Source organism: Ailuropoda melanoleuca, chromosome 1, assembly GCF_002007445.2.
Source record: "Ailuropoda melanoleuca isolate Jingjing chromosome 1, ASM200744v2, whole genome shotgun sequence".
NCBI classification, from domain to species: domain Eukaryota; kingdom Metazoa; phylum Chordata; class Mammalia; order Carnivora; family Ursidae; genus Ailuropoda; species Ailuropoda melanoleuca.
In genome coordinates, this window is record NC_048218.1 from 44,115,640 (window position 1) to 44,140,728 (window position 25,089).

Below are 25,089 nucleotides of genomic sequence, written 5' to 3' on the forward strand. Positions count from 1 at the left end.
TTTGCCAGGATGTTACAAAGTTCATTTTTTTAGTAAGGGCTTGATATATGGGCAGCTAATATTTCACTAGTTTTAAAAGTAGAATGAGAACAAGATTAGGAGAGTCCTTACCGTGTGCCCGACTTTTACCCAAGTGCTTTATATTTACTACTTACCATAGCTCTGTTGGGTGGTATTATTCCCATCTTACAGCCAAGAACACTGAGTTATGAAGAGGTTAAGCAACTTCCCAGGGTCCTATAACTGGTCAGATATGTAGAGCTGAGACTCAAACCCCCAGGGTCTGATTGCCATGCAGGCAACCTTAACACCTCATTATGCTGCTACCTGCAAAGAACAAATTGCATGGAGACGAAGAGAAGACGACGGAAGGACCAAATTATAGAAGTCTAACATGCCAGCCTAAGTGATTTTATGTTTCTTTGGCAGATGGTGGGAAGCCACTGATGGTTTCCCTGTGGAGTGGGTGACAAATGAGAGTTGGGCTTTGAGGATTTGGCTCAAGGTGCAGCACGTGGGCTGGTTTAAAGAGAAGAGAGATTAGAGATCATTGCTAGAAGCTGAGAAGAAATGGGCACATGGGTTTAGGAACTAGCATTAACTAAGATAAGAGCTTGAGCACGCCCACATTTACGTGTGCCCAGGAGGAAGAGACCTAGAAACGTAGGCAGAGAAGTTAGAGGAGTGAGACCCAGGCCAGTGAAGTGCCACCCAAAGGAGGTGGCTCGGGAATTGAAAACCGTGGAGGTTGGAGAGGACTAGAACATAACCAAGACTAGTGGGTTATTACTGTGCCCCCCACCATGAGACTGGAACTGTGCTGGAGGAAAGTCTGCATAAAAATGTGCTTCTGTGCCACGGACTCTGCTACTTGTGAGTGAGAGCCCCTTTGGCAAGTTTTTAAATTTTTCTAAATCCTGGCTGTGTCTTCTATAATATGGTGACATGAGACCTTTCTCTGTCAACGTGCCATGAGCTCTTCCCAGCTCTGAGGTCGGTAATTCCGGGGTTCAAGCTGGGAACAACAGTAATTGGGAATGCTGTTGTAAAGGTTTGCCTGGTGGTGCAGTTGACCATTTTAGGCAATGCAGAGTGAAATGTATGTCCTGTAGATACAACGAGAGGGGTATTTCCTCTCAAAATACCAGGAGTATTGTGGTGATAGTGGTAGCAAGTGAAGGATAAGACTGAAAACGATATAGGAATGAAAATGTTTAGGGAATTTACAAGGTGACCACAAATATTCCCTGGAATGTGAGGGAAATTCTTCTCAAAGCCCCTAATTTCAGAGAGAATCTGACTGGTTTCTTCAGAGAAAATTCTGTTGATTGGAAAATTGAAAAGACTTTTTTTAAAGGAGATAGTGAGGAACTTAGAATGAGCTTCTGGTTCCTCTCAAAAACCTTTGTTGTGAAGCCCTGACCCTCCCGGATATAATTTCTCTTTCCCTGACCATCTCCATCAGTACTTCTCAAACACACAGATCACCTGGGGGTCTTGTTAAAGTGCCAATTTGATGCAGTGGATCAAGGGTTTGAAGCTGTGGTTCTGCATTTCTTCCAAGTTCCCAAGTGATGCCAATACTGCTGGTCCGTGGACCCCACTTTGAACAGCAGGAGTCAAAATATTTTTCAGGTCTCCCAACAGATAGGCCTACATATTTAGAAACAGTGTAACAGTTCCCTCCTCAGCCTGTGAGCTCTGTTTCTCAGCTGGGGGAGTACACATCCATGATGAGCGCTGGATAGTAACAGATGTATCAGTTCTTCTGTCAGTGATTTGTATTGTTCAGTGGCATCAGTAACTTGAATTATTATGGGTGGAGGGTTTTTTGTTTTCTAACTGAGGAATTGAAGCAACTGTGTTCAGGAATAGGCACCAGAATATAATACAAAGTGTTTGCATAAAGTTAAACATACATTTACTGTATGACCCATGCTTATCCAAAGACTTGTACTTGAATGTTTAATGTAGCGTTGCTAACAGTAACAACAACAAAACCCGAAAAGAACCAAATGTCTGTTAGATGGTGAATTGATAAGTAATTGTGGTATAGGCATACGATGGAATACTACTTAACTGTAAAAAGGAGTGAATTCCTGATACAAGCAACAACATGGACAATTTTTTCAAAAGCATTTATACTAATTGAAATAAGCTAGAAATAAGATACTCATAATATGCTTCTATTTAAATGAACTTTTAGAAAAAGCCAAAGTATAGCGATAAATAGATCAGGAAGTGGGGGAAAGGGAATTGGCCGTTAAAGAGGAACATGGGAACTTGGGCGGGGTGGGGGGTGTTGGAAATGTTTAGTATGATTTTAGTAGTTGTTACATGACTGTATACATTTGTCAAAACTCATCAAATTGTGCATCTAAAAGTGAATTTTGTATAAAAATTTTTTCTCAAAGTTAATTTTAAAAATCAGCCACAGTCATTAACCTGTTAACCACCTAATACTCCTTGGAGGTTATCTTACCAGTGGGGTACTAAAATCGGGAAATAGAGAAAATTTCCACTGTGGGAGAAGGAATGAGTCTCTAGGAGAAAATATGAATAAACAGTAGGAACGTAAGAAGTTCCCTTAAAAGCTTCTTTGTGTATTTTCAGTGTAGCTGACACTGAAGAGAGCGATCTTGGAAAACAGGAACTTGAGTTCATATATTTTTAGCATCCAGTATAGTACGCTATTAGCTGAATGATTTCAGTGTGTCCCACTGTGCTATTAAAAAACAAAATTCTGCTGAAAAGTCATTTCTGTCCTTTTTATATTCTTTGCAGTAAGCACACCCAGTTTTTAGGAGAGGACTCAGTCATCTGCTTTGGCAGGGAAAGCTTAGCTTTAATTAGGTAAAAAGATCTGTCCACATATGCTAAGGATGAAATCTGGCAAAAGCAGTGGCTTTCTTGAAAGACTGAAAGAAGAGTGTGTGTGTATAGTAGACCTAGCTGCCTATCATTGTATTAGCCAAAGAATTGGGGGAGGAGGAGAGAAAGTTAATTATACATATTCCCCTTTTGCCATGCAGAAAGAAAAAACTATGTATTTAGGAATCAGCCAAGATGTATACAGGTGGCCCAGTTTGTTGAAACTAGAGAATTATTTGGGAAAGGGGGATGGTGCATAAATCAAATTTTCTATTTATTCAGTAATGTCAGATTTTTTCCCCACTTAATTTGTCTCAGATAGCAGTAACTCAACATTTCAGATTTAAACTTCACTTTTTCAGGTATAATATAACATATTAATTTTGTATGTGCTACTCTTTATTCTTTAATTATGGCCTACTGAGAATTTTCAGGTCCTTCTAGCAGAAATCTCATCAGAGTACTGAGTCCTTAAGATTTATTTTTTAAAATTATAAACAATTTTTCATATTATGTTTCTAAGTGTATTTTAATAAATGCATATATTTAATGTGTATTATTCCCCTTTTTTACTTTAAAAAAGGTGTTAAGTGAATATAAAGTTCATGATATAATAGTTTTTAAAAAAGGTGATTATAGTTTCCCATATGTACAATTTAAAAGTTTTCCATAATGTACAATTAAACTCAGATCTGAGTTTGAGTTCTGGCCACTGCTCTGGTAATTTAGCGTCTCTAGCATGGGGATACTCTACTTGCTTTCATCATTATGTGTGAAAAGGGCTTAGTGTACTGTTGGGTATTTAGTGAGTACTTAATAAACTGTGTTATTATTTACAGGATCATCAGCACCAAAGGGTGGAGTTCCTTTTATGTTAATGAGGCTACCAGACACATTACATCCAATTAGTAATAAGGACCTACTTTAAAAAGAGGTGGTAAATGAGTTAAAGAGGAATGAGCTCTTTACATAGTCTCCATTGAGGCTTGGGCTATATGGAGATGGCTAGGTCTAGGAGGCTTAGGGGACCTATGGGGCTAGACCAAAAAATCTAGACATTACTACATAGCTAGACCTGGAGCTAATGCTCACATGGGCATGTGATGACAGAATAGTCATAAACTGAGCAATAAATACAAAGGAAAGCAGCAGGATGTAGGATTTGTTGGCCAAGTTCACACAGTCTGTCGTGTGTCAGTGTGAGCTGGGGACTGGTAGAGACCTGTGTGGAGAAGGAGCTCTCTGAGGGCTGAATGGACACCCGCTGCCAGCCAGGCCACCAGGTAAGGCTGCGGAGGTGAGCCAGGAACAGGGGCACCTGCCTAAGGGGAAGGTTGTGGGTGATGTCCTGCCCATGCCAAGATCTGTGCCTACGTGATGAGGGGAGCCAGAGGGGATGTTCTTATCTAATATGCACAAAGGCGCAGGTTGTTGGGTAAGACTGTGGAGCAGCAGTGCATGGTGTGCGAGGCGAGACCAAGGAGTGGAAGAGCAGTCACTGTCAGTCACTGAGGCAGCAGAGGACATGAGGAACAGAGTAGATGGGGATGTGGTTTCAGGTCCAAGTTACCAAAAAATTGGAAGTTTGGCTGCAGAGCTGCAGGGATGGCTGAGAGAGAAGAATGCAGACTTTGGGAAATAAGGATGTCATCCAGTGAGCCGGCAACAGAATTCAGGCCTGGTGAAGAAGATGGCCAAGGTCAGCGTGGAATGAGCCAGAACCTGACCAAACTATTGAGCTGCTACTCCAGGGCTCCTCAGGCTCCCTTTCCTTGGGCCAGGATCAGTCCCGGAGCCTGGGTGGGCCTGAGCCTACCGACCAGAGGGGTGTTAGGGAGCGTCCGCAGCCAGGTGTAGAGGAGATGTCACGGAGAGGCCAGGCAGGCTGGGTCTGTGTGTTCAGCATCTGGAAGAGTGAACACAAAGTGTGTTTTTTTCCTTCGTGTTTTATGATCCTGAGATACCCACAGGGCTTTTGTGCTTGGTGAATAGAACAATTATTCCAGAATTGTTGTTGAACACACTTTGTTCTAGCTGGATGTTGGTAAAACGAACTCTTTTTGGTTTGAGAGGGCATTAGGAGAGTCCAGAAATAAAAATCTGACCACTTTCAAGTGTCATTCGGTAGGGTTGGTTGGTTTGTACAGGTAATGCCATCAGGCTTGCCCTGAGGCTCAGGAATTGCATCGAAATAAGCACCCTCCTGTTTTCTTCGCCTGTGTACTCAAGTTTGAGAATAACTGCTCTAGGACACTCAACAGAACCATGGAGGGAAAAAAAAAAATAATGGGTTTCCTGAGATCCAGCAGACTAAGTTGGGAAGAACAAGGTTGGGAGTAACAGGGTTTTGCTTCAGCCCAGTTTGTGACTGTAACCTCTTGATTCCCTCAATCCCTAGAATTTATACTGCTTACGGAGCTGGTAGGATAGACAAATGAGAGAAATGTTTTATAGTGTTTACTCTGCTGTCAAAAAGGTGGGCCTGCACCCATTGATGAAAGCTCACATCAGGAGAAAGGCGTACAATGCATGGGCTCCTGTCTGCTAGAAAACAGTTGGAGTTCTGGGTTCGTGACTTATCAGCTCAGGAGAGTTACTGCTCCTGTCAGAGCTTTAGATTCCCTATCCATAAAATGGGAGTTGTAAGTTTACTACCCCCTTCACGGGGCGGTTGTGAGGATTACAGGAGGTAAGGCATCAAAACCGTTTATCACCTGCCTTGGCACGTGACGAGCACATGCGGAATGCTCCTGTCTTAATGATGCTGATCAGCCATCATCCATTGGGCATTTGCCACGTGCTGGGCATTTTTCGTTAAAAAAAAAATACAGAGCATCTAATTATGGGATGTGTAACTACATTCAACAGCTATCTACTTAACATCTTCTGTGTGACAGGTATTAGAAATGCTGGAAATAAAATGATAGACAAGACCTATCTTGCTCTTAGGGAGCTCATAGTCTAGTCAGGAGAACCACTAACATCTGTGGTGGTCTCTGGATTTCAGTAAACCCATTATTTTTTTTTCCCTTCGTGGTTCTCTCGAGTATACAATGGCAATGATTTTCAAACTCTGGTATTTGTAAGAATTGTATTGAAGGGTGCTTGTTCCAATGCACATTCCTGAGCTCCTGAGATTCCAGTCCAATAGGAGCTCCAGGAATGTGCCTGTTGCCAAGCCCCCATCTGGTGCTGACCCGTGGACCTGCCATGTCACTTGGGGGCACGCTGCCCTAGAGCTGTTTCCCTTTCACGGATATCTGAATTTACCCTTTAGGAACTCTAGCAGCCAAAGGAGCATTGTCAGGAAGTTGTAGATTAGAACTCTCTTTTGGGTTCCCCTCATGCCTTTTGTCTTAAGAGACAGGATGACACCAGGAATAGAACTGTGAGGAAGAAATGGTCAGACCTTCAGTCTATTTCTGTCTCTCAAACTGTGTGACCTAGGGCAGTTCAACCTCAGACACTTTCAGTTTCCTCATTCATCTGGAATATCATACCTATGTGCCATTTATCAAGATTGTTGTGAGCTTTAAATGAAGTGAGTGACGGAAGAGCATTTTATGAACTTCGAAGCTCCATACACTTTTACTATTAAAGAGAAGGGAAAACCATTGCTCAAGATTGAGCTCACTTTGACATAAGGAGATTATTCATAGGTCGATATAATTTGAGAAGAGAGAAAGAGTTGATCTCTGCCAATGTTCCTGTTCTCCCGGGAAGGCCTCTACCCACACCTGAGATAAATAATTGCTTTATGACTTAAATTTTGTAAAGAATGTTATCAGGACCCTGGTCTTGGGAACAGCTGCAGCCGAGAAGCTGGGTCTGTCATGTTTCATGTCAAGATCTTGAAACTTGTTTGTTTTGGTAACTGAAGCTCTACTGAGGGCTTGCTTTTTTTTTTTTTTTTTTCCTTTCCCTTAAAGCAGGCATTCTATGTTAAATTCTGGTTTTCTTTTGAAATACTTGTTCAAAGCAAAATGGTCATTCCATTTATAGAATTATAATTAGAGAATTTTTTTATTAGTGGAAGTTTTTTTCCTACGAGCAAGCAGAGGAACTATACATGTTTATCACAAGGATATCCTGGCCGGCCTGCTCTACTTTGCAACTTGAAAATGCTTTGACTTGCCCATGAAATACAAGAGACTGGCTAAGCTTCTTAAATTATTCTCGGCTGGTGTATGCAATGGCTCTCAGGAGTAAGTTCATTTTAATTTTTAAAGGAAAAAAGAATGTTCTCTCATACTTCTGTGTTTTCAGCTAAAATACATATCAGTGAATGAAAAAATCTCGCTTACTTATACTTCTGTGCTTTGTAAAATAATATATAAGTTTCCTGAAGAATGCATTTTTGGGGGACAGATGTGCAAATTAAATTGTAAGTACTGAGTTCTTTCTCTAGGCCTTCATATACTGTTTTATCTTACATGTAAATAGGTTTTTAAAAATTTGCTGATACTGGTAAGTGGCATCCATGTTGGGTGTTTGCATAAATCATGTTATTCTAGGTGGAGCCTTAAATATTCGAGCATTTAAGCAGACTGTTCTGTGACTGTATTGGCCCATGGTAAAATACCTTCCAGGACAGTCTTAAGTAATTTCTAAAACCTTTTCAGTTCAAGTCTATCTGGTGGACTCCAGAACTCCCAGAGTTGCCAAACACCCCTGATGTCTGTGACCATCAGCAGATACAACGAAAAGGGGTTAATTGTGTATTTTCAAGGGAGTCACAGGATATATAAATAATCCCATTGTGTTCTTTGGAGTCTTTTATATTTATCCTCTACCCATGTCTGGGTAATACCTGCATGAGGAGGGGGAAGAAAAGCATTTTTCTGAGGTCACATCCATTGAAGGGATGAGACAAGCCAAGTCCACATCAGTTCCCCGTGAGCACTGTTAGGCCTGTGTCTTGTCATCACGAAGCATTGCTTATGGCCTTTGGTCAGCATTTAATATGATCATGTCTCCCTGTATGACAAGTTGCCTTCTAGCACCCAGCTGGGATCCCAGTTCCTTGACCTTTCTCAGTGCACCCAGTGCAAGGGGAGGAAGGAAAGCTAACCTTTGTTGAACAAGTATAAGGGCCAGGCTCTGGGCTAGCGCACTTCTGTGTCTTTGATTCTTCAGTTAGCCATTTCAGTGATGCATATTAACATCCCAAATGTCTCACTGTCTTAGATTTTTACTGATAACCCCAAACCTTAATTCTCTCCATCACTTGGATCTTACCAAGTATTCCTTAAGAAACATAAAACCATACCTTTTTTTAACCTATTAATAATCCTGCAATTTATTTCTTGCTTTTTAACATGAAGAATTTAAGGCAATTTTTTGAATAACCAACAATGCATGAGGATAGTATCATACATAACAAATGGATGAGGAAGACAAAACAAAGTGGAAAGAGATGCGCAGGCCTGAGGGGTGGGAGCGGCAGATCTAAATGTTCTTTACATACTTGACTCCCTTCTCCATCAGAGGATGTGGGCTTTCTGCCAAAACCGCATGCAACCACGGCTTTCTGCCAGGGTGGTAGGAACGCAGAAGAGGCCGCGGCAGGATAGGCCAAGGCTCACTCTGGCTTTCTCAAAACCTGTGCATATTTCCACTTAGAAAAAGAGCACAGCTGACTTTCATTTTAGAAAACCAACAGTAAAGTACACCAACTTACTCAGCACATATTTTGTGTCCTAGGTTGTGCGAGACACCCATCATTTGGGGTCATCTTCCTAATAGCTCAAAGAGGTGGGTTGTGTGCTCTCACTTGTGAACACGTGAGGATACTGAAGTTGGAAGAGGTAAACTGATTTACCGAAACCCCAAGCCAGGAATTATGTGGCGCTGGGCCATGATTCATGTCTTCTGATTGCCAAGTGGTGTTGACTTTCCAGTAAGGTAGATGTGTCAAGTTAGCTCCTTTGCTGCCTCCGTTTGCTCCTCACACGGGCATTTCTCACTAACTTGCAGTAACGGCGTGTGGGCGTGGGGCTACCTGCAGAGCGGTGAGAAGCAGGAGCGGACAGCGAGCGGGGGAACCAGCAGTCTCCCCGGCATATGGATGGCTTCCTAAGCAGTCCCACACCATCCTTAGTTCCAGGGGAGCCCAGCACAATTATGACATTTGTTAAGACGACCCCATTTTATCAAGGAAAGCTTAAACTATATTTATTATATTTTACTCATGAAGGCAAAGGAGTGCTTTATTTTAAGAGTTCCACCTGGCCTTATTTTACTGTTAAAAGGGAGACCGCATGATATTACTTGGAAATTTATCTCCTCAGACTCACAATGTTTGCACGGCGTTGCCCCGACTCAGGTTGGTAGATATGAACAGGAGTGGGAGGAGTGGTACGTGCAATTGTCTAGATGAACCAGAAACTTGATAAGAGAGGCAAAGAGATAGTCTACTTGTGTCAAATCATAAGCATCAAAATCTATTATAAGAACCATATATTAAATTTATCTTTTGCATTGAGCTGCATATAGAAGTGAGAACTTACTCATTTCTAGGAAGCAGAAGTGAGAACTAAATATGGTTAGGTTTTTTAAAAATATATATTCTATAAAGGGCTTTTTAATTTATATTCTAGAGAGGATTGTGTCCTGGTTTTTATCTATCTACAAATGTATAATGGACCAAACTGTGTAGTGCAAAATTAAGTAAGAAGTTAGCTAAATTTACCTGGGCTGTGATACTGAAAAATCAAATGCGTACGCCTCAAAGTATATAAAAATTGAAGATGTGGGAAATATTTTTTAGTAGCCTTTTTCCCCTCAGTTTTTATAAAGTGATTTTTTTGTTTTTGTTTTTTGTTTTTTGGGGGTTTTGTTTGGAGAGGGAGGGAAGGAGAGGGGCAGAGGGAGAGAGGGAATCCTAAGCAGGCTCCACACCCAGACCCCAACTCAGTCTCACGACCCTGAGCTCACGACCTGAGCCAAAATTAAGAGTTGGACACTTAACCGACTGAGCCACCCAGGCAGCCCTTCCCAGTTTTTAAAAGTTACACAAAGGACTTGTAAAAATAACAATGTAGAGCATTTAAAAATCATTTTGAGCGCTGAAGAAAACGCAAGTTCGTTTATATCTCAAGGCAGATATTCACTGTCTTTGGAGAGAGTGAAAATAGATATTTTTTAATGTTTCTGAAAAAAGTTTTGGATATGGAATAGAGGTGTACCGTTTTGTTCTGAATGAATTTTTTTCTTTTCTAACATGAGAATGTAGTAATGGAAGCCACCAGCTTTAAAACAATGGTACTGTTTATTGGTCTACCTACCTGACTAAAGAGGCTGAGGAGAGAGAAAAAAATACTCTTTTCCTGCGAATTAAGTGGATATTTCCAAAAATAATAGGCCTACATCATTTACTTCTCTTTTTCCCTCTCTGTATGTTTGTTTACTAATCTTGTATTTGAACCTTTGTGTGAACCCATCTATAGAACAAATATTATTGCCTTTTCTTGGACTTCATTCCTGTGTTTCAGGTGGGCCAGCCATGAGAGGGTACCTTGTGGCCATATTCCTGAGTGCTGTCTTTCTCTATTATGTGCTGCATTGTATATTATGGGGAACAAACGTCTACTGGTAAGTTTCATTTTTGCTCTTTATTTATTTATTTTTTTTGGAATTTATTTATTTGAGAGAGCGAGAGAGAGGGAGAGAGTGTGGGATGGGAGGAGGGACAAAGGAAGAGAATCTCAAGCAGACTCTGTGCTCAGCGCGGAGCCTGACGTGGGGCTTGATCCCACAACCCTGAGATCACTGAGCTACCCAGGCACCCCATCATTTTTGCTCTTTAAAAATAATCCCCAAACTAGTCTTTCACAGAGACACACAAATGATACTAGAGGAGCCTATAAAACAACAACAAAACCCTCTTTAACATTTTGAGCCTTTTCTAGCTTTCCATTATAAATTGGGTTTTTACCATTCCGCTATCTTATATGTTGTACTCAAGCAGTTTTAAAAGCTGATAAAATAGCACCTTCTTTTTATTGACTTTGAAGCAGTAATGTTGATTGTCTTTGGGACATAACATTCCTTATATAGTGTTTCATCTCCTTGAATTGATGGAATAATTCTTGGACTCAGTGGTAGTTGACTGTTGAGCCTAAAGTGCGTGGATTGCTGATTAAAATATAGACACTACATGTGGTTCTCTTTGTTTAAAAGTATTTGGTGAATGATGATAGATGTACATCATGAAACCATGTTGACTTAAAATGTCACATGTAAAACTTTGAAGAGACACAAGTAGCTTTATTGCAGAAAAAACTTATAAGCTCTTTATTCTTTTCCCTATTGTCAGTCCCTTGGCTAGGAATAAAGTTTTGATGACCTTTAAATCCTGAATGGATGGTAGCATATGATATCAAAATAAATCACATCATAATTTCCTGTCTTAAACTATCAGTACTCTTTGCCAGTTTTTCAATAGGAGATCCTAGATCACGTCTCTGGGTTTTTGTTTTGTTTTTTTTTTTTCCTACTAGATAAAAAAAAAATTGATGCTTCTGAATTTATTTCACCAGTGGTTGATTGAAAAATTATTGTAATGCTCTTCATGGAAGGAAGTTAGGCAAATGGTCCCTGGGAAAACCCAATGCGAGGTGGGTAGGTTTGGACCTAAGTTTCTAGGCTTTGGACTTAAATACTGAGATAGAGGACTTAGAAGTCTTCTTACACACTACACGAGGGCTTATACCAGGGGGGTCTCTCCTTCTGTCTTTGCCACATCCTGTCTCTGTACCACACTTAGTAACGGAAGACAAGAACGGAAGAGAAAGCAAGGAGTTCGCTAGAGAGCTACTTCCCTACAAATCCTATTGTGTGTCACAAGGGAAATGATAAGGAAGACAATGTGAAGAATCTGAATTCTACACTGTCTTCTGTCACACAGGATTTGAGGAGTGTTTATGACATTCCTAAGCTAACACATCACTCCAGTCACATAAAGTACCTGGGAGATTACCTCAGGTGGCTTTTGTGCTGTGAACTTGATTCCTTAAGAATTAATTTAAGATGGATAACTTTTTTAAGCCACTCAAAGTTTTTCACACTCTCCTAAAAGGTTTTCTATTTAAATAACCTTAGAAACCAAGTAATATCTTATACTTCATTTTATCCTCTGAATATAATTTGGTTTTTATGGTCTAATATGCTGGTCCACCATATTTATGTACCTTCCTTATGTATAATCAAGGGATTCTTGCCATTTGTGGGATTCACAAAAGATGTTTCTCTGATAAGGACTTTCCTGGCTTCGTAGTATAGAAACCTAGCAGTTCCAACTATGGGGGTTTTTTTTTAACAAAAAAAATGAAAAATTGAGACCAATTCTTTTAGTTTGAGTCCTATGATTATTGAAGAAAATGATCAACTAATGATGTACTGTATGGTCACTAACATATCCTAATAAAAAAAAATGAAAGAAAATGGATTAGTTTTTTAAGATGAGCTCTCCACATCCTTGATCATTAACATGTTCTTCTGTTAAGCAGTTATGAAGCTGGCTAAATCTGGATCCTGTCACCCTGTCCCCTTCATTTATTCTTGTTGTCGTGCTCTGTCTTGTTGCACAATACCCTTTTAAACTGTGGAGACAAGCACTCCATTCAGGAGACCCAGAAGGGCCTAACCTGTGCCAAGAATAGAGGAGCGTCACATATGACTCTGAATAGTGTGGTTTGTAGAGGCCAGATCACAAGGCCGCGTCTGTGGAACTGCAGGTCTGTGTTTCTGTGGCAGGTGTCCCCAGATGTGGCATGGAGGACCGAGATAGCCATGTGCACAGGCGTGTGTTGGGTTTCTCAGGCTCTTGGGGAGGGTTCTTCTAAAAAGTCAGCCTGCTTGGGGCTTCCACAGTGTGGTAATCCCAGCCGCTCTTGAAGGCTCTTTGTTCACTGCTCATTGAATTACTTCTGGGTCCCTTGTCACCTCAGCCTTTCTCCCTCTTGCCTCGTATCCACGCATCCTCAGACATGTGTAAGGTACTGTCCTCCCTCAAAGGCTTCTGTGAGAGTTTTTAATTCCATGCCTGAGAAGCCTCTGCGTGGTGGCACCAAGCTGATTCCCAGGGCATTCGCTTTCCTCTGGGCGGGCTGCCGGTTCTGGTTTCTGACTGACCCTATTTTTGTCTCCTAGGGTGCCACCTGTGGAAATGAAGCGGAGAAATAAGATTCAGCCTTGTTTATCAAAGCCAGCTTTTGCCTCCCTCCTGAGGTAAACATCAAAAAGAAATTGTGACGTACAAAATGTTCAAAATGTGTTTGTAATCATTTTTCACGCTTGTTTACTTCTTTGCATATAAATCTTAGCAAGTAGAAAGTAGACACTCTGTATTTAAGGAAGGGCTTGAATATCCTGTCTCTTTTTGTGCTTTTAGTCAGAGCTCTGCATATATTTTCAGCAAAGACATTGAAGAACTCAGACCAGTATTCTTTTTACGCAGGTGACATTAGAGAGGCCGATTTGTGTTTGATTATAAAAAAGTGAACTATTCTTCAGGATTTTGCTCCCCTCCCCACCTTGTTGTTTCCGTATTATTTTTCACCCTTATTACTTTGTCACTGTTTTTCCCTTGCCTCTAGGTTAAACTTTATGATGAGACCTTTTTCCTGACTTTGAGAGATTTTCAATGAAGTACTTGGAATGTAAATAATGATCTTTATATTGTTGTCAGGACTTGTAAAATATCCACAAGTATTCTTTTCCTCCATCACCTCAACTGTGACAGATTCCTGGTCAAAATGCTTCTAGAGAAATAGAAATAAGTGGCAGTCTGGTAATTGTGTAAAACAGGTACAGCCTTTTCAATATTTCATCCATTGAGGATCAAAAATGTCTGTTTTCCTTTAATTATGTTACTGCACCTTTCCATTACTGGTTCTTAACCTCTTGGTGCTATAGATTCCTTTAAAATCAACTCTCTGGGAAAATGCAGGTACATAAAACATTTCTGCATATGATCACAGGTGCACTATGGCTACCTGTAGTCTTTCCATAGCTGGGTGTCCAGTTAGGACAAGTGCAAAACCAGAAGAGTAGTTTTAAACTTTTTTTAACCATGACCCATAGTAAGAAATACATTTTACTTTGGAACCCAGTCTACCCTGGGGATAGATACGTTTTACCTTGGAACCCAACATGTATAAATAAGGCTGGACCCTCGAGACTGCTGTCACTGTCACAACTAAGTCTGGGGCACAGATCCTGTGTTAAGCAGGAAGGGCTCCTCCTCCTCTGTTTCCTTAGTCCGAATATGGTGTGAGTTCTAACTCTGAAGTTCAGCTTGTGGGACTTGTCCCAGGTTAGTGGGTCCTGAGTGGCAAAGCCAGAAGGAAACTGAAGCTGTTACCCCATGCCACTGTTGTTGCTTTCCTTTTTGTCAGGCAGCCCCTGAACCCCAGGGCACTGTGATCTGCACTGCAGTTTTCAGACTAAGACAGGGCAGTGCCGATAGGACTGGAAAAATGGGGCCAAGCATGGGGGTCAGGGTAAGGGACAGTTCGACTTGTTCCTTCTCTTTAAGTAAAAAAACTTATTTTTTTTCCTATGTCATGCTGGTTTCCTAAAGAAGTAATACGGAGTTGAACTTCATTCAGTCATTTATTAACCATAGTAGCCTGCTTACTCCGTGCTGGGTGCTAAAAGTGAGGGGGAGGGAAACAGAAGCACGTGGCGCCCTCCTCACACTGGCTCCCTTGTCTGCGACGGTACCTGAGTGGGGGTAGCCGGGCAGGCCAGAGCCGGCAATTAGAAGACAGTGCCCACAGTTCTTGTTCTTGAGAAAGTCTTAATGATATCAGAAGAGAGCCTAATCCTCGGTGCATTGAATTTTTATTATGTTTTTATTTTCACAGCTGACACAACCTCTTACGTCTGGCACCTTTACGTTTGGGAGTGGCTTCGCATCCGTGCTTTTATTTTCCCTTATTACCTCTTTTGTCTCTTCCAGTATATGGCTAAGGTGTTATCACCTGGTGTTGGTTTGTTTTTCAATTTTGATTCCCCCCCTCACCTGCTAGCGCCTGAAGGGGTGATGTAATTTTGGTCCCACAACCTGGAAAGTGTTTCTGTTCTGGTTGTGTAGTTCCATGGAACATTCCATTCTATCTAATATTTAAATACTGTTTCAGGTGATTTTTTAAAAAACTTAAAAAATAATTGCACATTCACACATGGTCAGTGTATCAAGATGAGCTCTATACTACTTATCTTCAGCTGTGATTTTAGAAGGCCACACATATGGTAGGCATTTGGGGAAATCACTCTTTTTCCTTTTCTTGCAGGTTTCATCAGTTTCACCCTTTTTTGTGTGCAGCTGATTTTAAAAAGATTGCTTCCGTATATGGTAGCGATAAGTTTGATTTGCCCTATGGGATAAGAACATCAGGTCAGTAATATTCTTTACCTAGCCCTATTAGTGTGAATGGTGTTTGATGTGAACCACATGTTTATATAATTTTACAGACTTTTAATCTTTATGCCTCATAATGATTCCTGAAGGAAATGATTTGGAGATGGGATGAAGGAAATAAAATTTTAATATAGAAATCCCTACTCCTTTTTGAGGCAGTGTAGAATTTAAGAAAAAAATGGTACACTTGTTTTTATTGAGAAACTGCTTTTTTACTTTGGTTTAGCCATGGTTTTATTCATGCGCTCTGATGCCTTAGTTCATTCCAATGTGGAATAAACAGGATAACCCTGTGGGTTGGTTTAACGTCCTCCCTAGCTCCCCTTTTCGACTCTTTACCTCTGAGTTTTATTTCATTAATTTAAGATCTAGCTCCTTGATCAGGCTTCTAAACAGTGGGTATTTTACTTTTGCCAAATTGAGAGAGAATCACTCTGTCTACTAATGACAGGATCGTTTTCTCTTTGCTTATTGACACGTGAACTGGCTCTATGTAGCTTTATGTTGTACATTTGGGGGAGACCCTGAAAGCCCAGGAGGTGACAAGCTTGTGGTTTTCTGAGTCAGACTGTGCATATTCAACTGATCCTGTTTTGTGCGTGTGTATTGTACGTGTGTGTGTGTGTGTAGGTTTTAAAAACATATTGCAGAGAATTTGATAGTACATCTAAGTTTACTGAATATTGGTTTCTAGACTAATGTCAGTTTGAAAGGCTATGTTCTATACTAATGTCATCCGATGTTGATATTTTGGGGGTTACTTTTTTTGTGAGTGTTTTCAGGTTAAGCATCTTTCTTTTTTCTTTTCTGTAGTTTTATTAAGTGTCCTTAAAGCATTTTCGAGTGGTAGTGCTGGCTAATTACAGTTGTATCATCAGTTTTCACCACGGAATAAATCAATGGGGCTGTACCAGTTTGAAATGGGTTTGGGGGAGGGAAGGGGACAGATGGCTTACTATGTACCTAAGAAGCCATGATTCCTTTTATTGATAATATTCCATTTGTTTTCTAGCGGAATATTTTCGACTTGCTCTTTCAAAACTGCAGAGTTGTGATCTCTTTGACGAGTTTGACAAGTGAGTTTATTTCCTTTTATTTGACTTTGAGTTTGAGCTAATGGGGTTCAAAATGTGCACCCCAATCTAAAATGTCTTTGTTCAAGAAAATTCATTAGTATCTGTGCTTAACTAAAACCTCTAGTAGTTATTTCTATGATGTTTCAAATAAAGTACAAAATTAACTTAGAAGCTGCATAACTTGTTGCCTCAAAAGTCTGCAGAGTGCCTTCTGATGAGTAATGCTCGTTCCGGGGCAAGACACTGTAATCTTTTCTAAGTTGTTGATACTGAAGAATTAATTCATAGCCTCTGTTAGCAGGCTCACAGCCCCCTCCATGGGCTCTTTCCTGTACCTGTCCATGCATCTTTAACTGCTTATGAGGATCCTTTCTGTTTCACTTGAATGTTGGATTTCAGAAGCAGCTCTCTTCCTCTTATTCAGAATTATACTGGAGGGAAGAAAACAGCGTGTGTAGGTAATACATTTTCTGACTACAAAAGGTCATTGAATGTGTAGAATATTCTGGTGTCCAGTTAGCCCCGTAGGAATGAATCTGCTAAAGATAGACTTCTTAGCAGGTATTCCTACTTTTACGGAGATAGACTGTCTTCACAAATTTTTAAGCTACATTTTAGAGTTTGGCCAGTGGTCCAGTGGGATGGCACAGGTATTCTGCAGATGTCAGGCATCCATTAAAAAGGAAAACGACAGAATTTTCCCTCTTGCTCAAGAGGAGAGGGGTGCTATTTAGCAGAAACATAAGTGAGGGTAGTGGACAGAGGTGTGAAAATGGAGATAGAGTTTACGGAACAGAGCTGAGGGAACAGTGCTAGATTTTGTCTGAATTTTTCCTTTTTCCTGGGAGCCCAGATTATCAAAGTGTGGATTATGTAATAAATGTTGCGCGTTTCAGCTTGTACTTACTTGTTATAATTTAAAACTATGCGATCAACTTAATCTCAATTTTTGATTGCATATCAACAGCAACCACATATGTTCCTTTCTAACCTGAAGTTTTATAGCTCTAATGGGTAGAATATTGTTTTGTGCAGACCTTTGGCATATATGCATATCATGCTTTCTAATTTTTACCACCAACCTGCAAAATATCACTGATAATACTTTCTTTTTCTTTTTTATTTTTTTTAATGGAGGAACTGAAACTAGGCACACCTATGTAGTTTGCTACAGTCAACAAATGCTAGGGCCAGGATGTGAACCTAGAGAGTTCCATCCAGCACCTGGATGTTTGATTTAAGAGTAATTATCTACAAGATCCTTGTCCCTGTAGATGTGAGCTACTGTCATTCTTGGGGGAGAGGGGTGTGACTAGAAGTTTCGTTCTTTCCTGGCTTTTACCTTAGAACTAGACTGTGCTATATGTAGTTGTGTGAGAAGCCCTTCTCACACAGGTGTTCGTCGTCTGGGTGTGCCTCAGCCAGGCTATTCCGTCTCCTCGCGGATTTGGTTTTGCTGTTCCCCACTCTTTCCTCCTTTGTCACTGAGCATACCCCCCACTCCCACCCTCCACCCATGTCAGGCGCAGAGTATCACCTGTATTAGAGGGGAGGTGGGTGTGGGCGGTGAGGAGGGATTAAAGGTCTTGCTGGTCACATAGGACTGTTGAGTCTGAAGCTGTTAAGAGACTGAAGTAGAATAAATGCAGTCAGAGACTTTTCAGGTACAGAGTGAATGGAAATGTCCTTGTAGGATCCCCGCAGAGTGCGCACAGGGATGCGCTCAGATGGTCAGCATTGCTGAATTGCTTGTTTGACTGTGCAAACCTCTTTCCTAGGGACTTGAGAAAGAGTGTTTTGAACATAGATAAGAATATACTTATGACACTATTATGTTCTATTTGTATACTACCTTTTGGGCTGGGTTCACATGTAATAATAGATTGCACTTATATTTTTTTTTAAAGATTTTATTTATTTATTTGACAGAGATAGAGACAGCCAGCAAGAGAGGGAACACAAGCAGGGGGAGTAGGAGAGGAAGAAGCAGGCTCATAGCAGAGGAGCCTGATGTGGGGCTCGATCCCATAACGCCAGGATCACGCCCTGAGCCGAAGGCAGACGCTTAACCGCTGTGCCACCCAGGCGCCCCTGCACCTATATTTTAAGCAAGGCCTTGAACATTTGTCTGGAAGCTACTGCACAAAGACAGTAACAGACCAGTCTGTGCCTGAGCACTGTGTTCTAAATAAATCCAGAAGGGCAGAATATACCAAATTACCTTATTGTTGCCTCTGAGTCAACTCACTTTGGCCCCTAAATGGCCTTAAACATCTCCCATTTCTCCTCTCCACCTGGGGAAGACGCTCTAGGAGAAGCAGGTCTGAGAACAGTCTCTCTCTCAGGCGGAGGGGATGGACTACCCCACCCGTGGTTTCGGAAGCTTGGCCCCACAGGAGCCAGGAGGAAGCCTCTCGGGCATCGGCTGCTCACTCTTTGTTGTGGGTCTGCAGGTCAAGGGGCTGAGCAGGAGAGAGGGAGAGCTCGGCCTTTCTGGCCCTTTCCCATGTGGGCTGCTCTCTTCACTGATTTTTTTCTCCCTCTGTCCTCTTTGTCCCTTCCAGAAAGGTTCAGACATTTTGTCACTGTTATCCTCACCTTTACACTTCTACCAGGTGCAAGTCCTAGTTTTGTTCGGTTACATTCTTTAGCTTGTGGGATGCCCTCCGTGAGGAGGGATTCCACTATGAATGGGAAACCTCTAAATATCAGATGCATTTATAAGATAGAAAGCTTCCTCTTTCTCACAAGTGTCACATAAATGAAATCAGCAGGTTAATATCTGGGGCCAGTCTGCTAGCGATGGTCAGCAGGGACCTGGGATGTTCTGTTGTTGAGTCTGCCATGGCTATATCCAGAGCTTCCTCCTAATATCCAATATGATGGCTGGACTGCCACCAATCTTGGCTGCCTTCAGTAGGGAGGAGAAAAGGGGAAGGCCTTGCCTCCTGCTTTAAGGACATTGCCCAGAAATCATATATAATACTCTTACACCCAGGGATGAGCTGGAGCCAGTTGGTACCCACTTGAGAGCTGCAGTTCTTTCCAGTTCTGTGTTCAGTGCCATCAAGGTAGAAACTTGAAATTAGCCATTTTGGGAGTATTTATACCATGAATCTGGCAACTCTGCAAACCCGGGCTTCTCCCGATCACCTCTTTTTCTCCCAGAGAGAACTGGTGGTTAACATTTGCTCGTAACCACTGATTATACCCCATTGGCTAGGGATATAATCACAAGGCCACACCTAGCTGGAAGGTGGGCTAGAAGTGTAGCCTTAAAAAAAAAAAAAAAGGTTTTTATGAAAAGTGGCTGTGTGCCCATATTTTAAAAAGTCCTCTTTTAAGGGACAAAAGAAACATGATTATTGAGGGTCAACTGGTCTCCACCTGGCTCTGTGTCTGGTAAATATTTAGGATTCTGAAGTCAGTTATATAACTATTCTAACCTAGCCGAGTGCTTGAGGAAGCCAACCGTGTTTGTCTCTTGGAGAACTGCTTACCCGTGGAAGCTGTTGAAACATATTGGTGTTGTAGGTCATTTCAAAGGGGCATTTCTTTTTTTTTTTTTTAATTTTTAAATTTTATTTATTTTTTTATGAAGTAACATTTTTTTTAAAAAAAGATTTTATTTTAGAGAGAACATGTGCAAGTCAGGGGAGGGGCAGGGGGGAAGAGAATCTCTAGCAGACTCCATGCTGAGTGCGGAGCCCGATGCGGGGCTCGATCCCACAACCCTGAGATCATGACGTGAACTGAAATCAGGAGTCAGATGCTTAACTGACTGATCCACCCAGGCATCCCGTGAAGTGACGTTTCTTATGAAGGACTTACTACATATACATATTTGTTGGTAATGTTAGTAAAGTAACTCTAAGGCAGAGAGAACCTTTTCCTAAAGCTAATACCATGAAGAAGTTGGGTGAGAAATAATCAAGGAAGGGAACAGAGTGTGTGTGTTCGGCTATGACACTTGTGTGACAGGCCCCTGGAGCTAAACCATTCCAGGCTTGTTCTCTGCTGGGCTTCTCCCTTCGCTAACCACCCCCACCACTCGCCACCAAAACACAAAACAAACAAACAAACAAAAAAGACTCACCTATTCTAAGTTTTTCATCACCTAGTAATTACAATAATTTGCCTCCATTTGTGTAATCATATCTGTTAAAAAACCATTTGCGTTATAGAAAATTGCCTTTCCCCCTAATTTTGTGCCAGGGATTCTCTGGTCTCTGCGAAGAGAGGATACCATGCGATGGGACATGTGTATTACTCATTTTATTTTATTTATCTTTTTATTTTTAGTATAAATCTTGTACTTTTTCCTTTGTATTGTTTGGGTTTCTCTCCTGAGCAGTGGCCCAGCAGGCTGGGCTGGGGTCAACACTGGGGCACTGTTCTGTTAAGAGTCCTGATTACCTAAGCTTACCTCCCCTTGCTGTGTTGTGTGGCCTGAGAGCCAGACTCTAAGGCAAAGTGGTAAATCCTAGAGATGGTCGGAGGCAGGAAGGGCGGAGATCTAGTCCCACCCCCTCACTCGAAAGGTGAGAGAACTGAAGTCCAGAGAGGTTAAATGGAAGGTTATATGGAGGTCTGCAGACTTCTGTTCTCAGTACCTCCCTCCCTCCACATTCTAACGAGCAGAGGAAAGACAAGAAAGACCCCACAATTAAATGTCTTGAGCTGAGTATCACCTGAAGAGATAAGGGTGAGAATTCTGGAATTGTGAATTCTTTTAGACATATTCTTTAGGATTTCCAGGACATCTTGTGCATTATTTAATATAGCTTATGCCTTTATCCTTAACCTCAAAACCTCAAACCATTTTTAGCCAGATGAACTTTAATACTCTGGCAGGGTTAAACCAAAACATCTCCAGGGTACATGAGTAAGTTCATTGAAAACACATAGGGCTTTTTTTTCTCTTAAAGATACATGATCTCCATAGAATCTTCTCTGAATAGATACTGCAGGAAAACACATTTTTCTTTTCTCATCTCTTACTCGAAGATCAAGCACAGTAAAAGTGCCTCTGATTCTGGCTCTGAGCCAGCAGATCCTAAGTGTGGCAAAGAGTAAAAGTCTCAAATGTTGACAAACCACTTTTTTTCACTTGATATGAAATCTACATAAAACAAACCATTTTAAAGTGAACAATTCAGCGGCATTTAGTACTTTCACAAAGTCACGCAACTGCCACTTCTAGCTAGTTTCGAAAAGACAAACCTTTTTTTTTTTTTTTAAACAACTATAGCAACCCTTTCCATATTTTTTTTCCATGTTCCTCCTTTTATGGAAGTGCTCAGATTGGCTCTCAGACCAGGACTTCAGCAGCAGAGGAGTGATCATAAACCGGCCAGGAAAGGAGAGCTTGAGAGACAGGGTTTTGGGGGTGAGGGTCGGGGTAAGGGGAGCTGGAGAGAGGGGTAAGGAAGTAGACAGGCATGGGACATTTACATAGATGGGTCAGCCCTTGTGAAAAAAGGCACTAACTGCTTTGTGATCTTGGGCAAGTTCCCAAACTTCTGAACCTTAGAAAAGAGGGAAATGGAAGGAACTGCATATGCACATGATGCCAAGGGTGGCTTTAATTGTTAATCGTTAAATCAGTGTAATCATTGCGCAGTTGTTAAGTTAATGCAAGCATGGGGTGGGGGGAATGGGGTAAAGAGTACACAGGAGTTCTCAGTACTGATTTTGCAACTTCCTGCGAATCTAGAATTATTTTGAAGTAGAAAGCCCACATTGAAACCTGGGACCACCGAATTTCTTCTACATAAATGTTCGTAGGAACATTATTCAGAATAGCCCTGGAGTGGAAACAACCCAAATGTCCAACTGCTGAATGCATAAATTAAATGTGTATCCATTCAAAGGAATATTCAGTCATAAAAAGGAATGGGGTACCGATTCATGCCACAACGTGGATGAACCTTGAAAACCCTATGCTCAACAAAAGAAGCCGGTCATGAGATCCCACACATATTGTTGTACATGATAGAGCACCTTACCGTGTGCAACTGTTGCATGATGCCATTTGTATGAAATGGCCAGAATAGACAGAGCTGTAGAAACAGAAGATAGATTTGTGCTTGCAGGGGAGGGGGAGGGGAACGGACAGCACGTGCTACTGGCTGTGGGGTCAGAATTACGTAGTGGTGATTGTTGCACAGCTTTGTGAATATGCTAAAGCCTACTGAATTTTATTTGAAAGGGTGAATTTTAAGGCTTGTGAATTATATTGCAATTGAAAAAACAAAATGCTTTTTTATTTTTTTTTTACTAGAGAGGTGGGGGAGGGAGAGGGAGAGAGAGAATCTTAAGCAGCTTCCAAGCCCAGCGTGTAAGCCCGACTTGGGGCTCAATCTCAAAACCCTAAGATCGTGACCTGAGCTGAAATCAAGAGTCAGATGCTTAATCGACTGAGCCACCCAGGCGTCCTCAAAAATAAAATGCTTTTTAAAAAAAGGTGGGGTGTTTGAGGTGACCTCTAGGTTCCTTTCTAGCCTCTGTGGCACTTTGTTCGGAAGGCACCGTGAAGCCATGCCCAGAACTAATGTTTCGGAGTGACAACTGCAGTTCTTTGGTCGTCTTTGCGTGCCGCTGCTGTGGATTTCTCGGGACTCGGGTTCCTCTCTTTATTCCCCAAAGCACAGCTCACATGAAGTGGCCGTGTTCGACACAGTTCACCAACGATTGAGGATATTTAAGGAGATTGCATCACAGAAAAGCAATACCTAAAATGTGCCCATGTTACGAGGCACTGTCTGGCTGTCCACGTAGCTCGTAAGCACCGCTCTGCACCCAGGGCCCTGGAGGGCTGGCATCTCCTTAGTGGGAACACGTTCACCCCCGGCCAGAGCAGCAGAAACCCTGAATCACAGACTCTCAGCTCCCACTTCAGTGCATGAACCGGCTCTCCACCCCCAGCTGCTGCCATCACCTGAAAGCCTGCCAGATTCTGTGAAGAATGCTCGAGTCCTGCGTCGACGGTTACAGAGTAACCATACATAAATCTCTTACCTAGTCCATGCCCCGTGCTAAGTCCGTTGCGTGCTAAATGGACGGGGATTTGTGACGGGGCCTCGTTGCTCACCCCTGCAGGATCCATTATGTTCCATCAGCAGAGCTGGGTTGGACTGGCAACCAGCCAGGACGGGAGCATGGCCTTAGACAACCTAAAAAGAAGAAAAAGAATTAGACTTCAGCAGTTGTTCATGAAAAAGAGCCCAGGCTCTATAAGGGATCTCAGTGTCTGCATCCCTAGCCCGGGCATCCTGCTGTTTTCAGCCAAGAGAACTTTCAAACCATGCTCTTGCTGGGGGTGAAATCTTTTCTGCAGCACCTAGTAGACTTCTCTAATACTTTCTGCCAAGGTGGAGTCATGGGGCCACCTCCAGACCAATCATTGTTAGGCTTATGAAAGCAGGGCTCTGCGAGCAGGCACCCTGGGTAATGGGTGTTGGGAAAGTGGCCAGTGGGATCTGCATAGATGGTTACACTGAAGACCGAGTGATATATTTTAATGTGTGTGATAGTGCTGAAGGGAAAAATGAATGTCAGAAAGCATTCAGACGACAGGTCGCAGGTCATTTAAAATGGGTGATTCATGTTTACTTTCTCTGTATGGATGGCGTTGATGTTTACCTCTGCATGAGGCAGTCCGTCTTCTGGGTTTGCCTGGCTTGACGAGAAGCCTGCCTTTCACGTGGGGAAGTGTAATCTCTCACTATGACTGTTTCAGCACTTTTCCAGATTTTCCATTAACAGGTTCAGGCAGTCTGTAATGATTTTGTTTTCTGGGTGAGCAGTTTGGGGCATGTGCATTTCCCTACCTGTTTCTGGGGTTGGGGGAAGGAAGAACAAATACCTGCTTTTCCAGACACAACATGAGAAAATAATCACCACCCTTAATGTAACAAACTGATTTCTAAAGTGCACGGCCTGTGAATCAGGAAGTTTTAGGTGGGAAGGTACAGTAATAGAAGTAAGACTCCTCTTGCCTTCTAGGGACTCACATTGTCTGTACTATTTGTGCATAAAAGTGGTGTTAATTAAACATGGTGAAGTTATACAGTCACCCAGAGGACCCTGGAAGTTACCGTTTCACACTCCGGGGTACAAGAGAAGCCAGGAGCCCAGACCCCGTGGAGGAAGCCAAGGAGATGATGACTCAGATGTTTGGTAACACGTGGGTCCCTCCTGGGGAGAGCGTTGTGAGGTGTGTGGTCAGACTGCAGAGCTGTACCATTACCTGTGTCCCGGAGTCGTGGGACGGATGCTGCCACCAAAGACCAGTCCTAGGAATGCCCCTGAGAGTTTCTGGTATTCTGTATGATCCTCAGAAAAATGTGTGGGGCTTTGCAATATCCCTGACCAGGAGGAAAGTGAAATTTCACTGACAAGATTTCCTTTCAGAGGTATTGGCAAACTTTTTCTATGACAAAGAGCCCTCTTTCCAGCTGCTCCCTACAAAGCTCACAGAGAAGAAAACAGAAAGTGAAATTTCTAAAAGTGTAAAGTGTCTTCAGAATTGGAGTTCCCTTGAGTGAGGCAGTATCTCTAAGATTTCTTTCCATTTTTCCCAAGTCCTTGACTCTCCTGGGATGACAAACAGGCAGAGGCCGTAGAGCTGCGTACGTACAAGGAACAACCTTCTCTCTGCAGCTAAGCCTTGGGGCTCTTGCAGTAAAGATCTGCCTCTAAACCCCCCTCCCT

At 42.0% G+C, this 25,089-nt stretch overlaps 1 protein-coding gene across 5 annotated transcripts in view; it reads left to right on the forward strand.

Moving 5' to 3' along the window:
• ST3GAL6 (ST3 beta-galactoside alpha-2,3-sialyltransferase 6) overlaps positions 1-25,089 on the forward strand; it is a 59,265-nt gene that overhangs the window by 20,997 nt on the left and 13,179 nt on the right. The window contains exons 1-6 of one of the 5 annotated variants that reach the window (XM_034657225.1): positions 6,913-7,076; positions 8,575-8,625; positions 10,365-10,464; positions 13,024-13,101; positions 15,171-15,274; positions 16,311-16,374. In XM_034657225.1, coding sequence (XP_034513116.1) covers positions 7,064-7,076; positions 8,575-8,625; positions 10,365-10,464; positions 13,024-13,101; positions 15,171-15,274; positions 16,311-16,374 — 410 coding nt within the window. In that variant the 5' untranslated portion in view covers positions 6,913-7,063. Of the gene's footprint in view, positions 1-6,912; positions 7,077-8,574; positions 8,776-10,364; positions 10,465-13,023; positions 13,102-15,170; positions 15,275-16,310; positions 16,375-25,089 lie in introns of those variants that run through there. The other 4 variants (XM_034657236.1, XM_034657242.1, XM_034657239.1 and 1 more) reach the window with 4 other exon arrangements.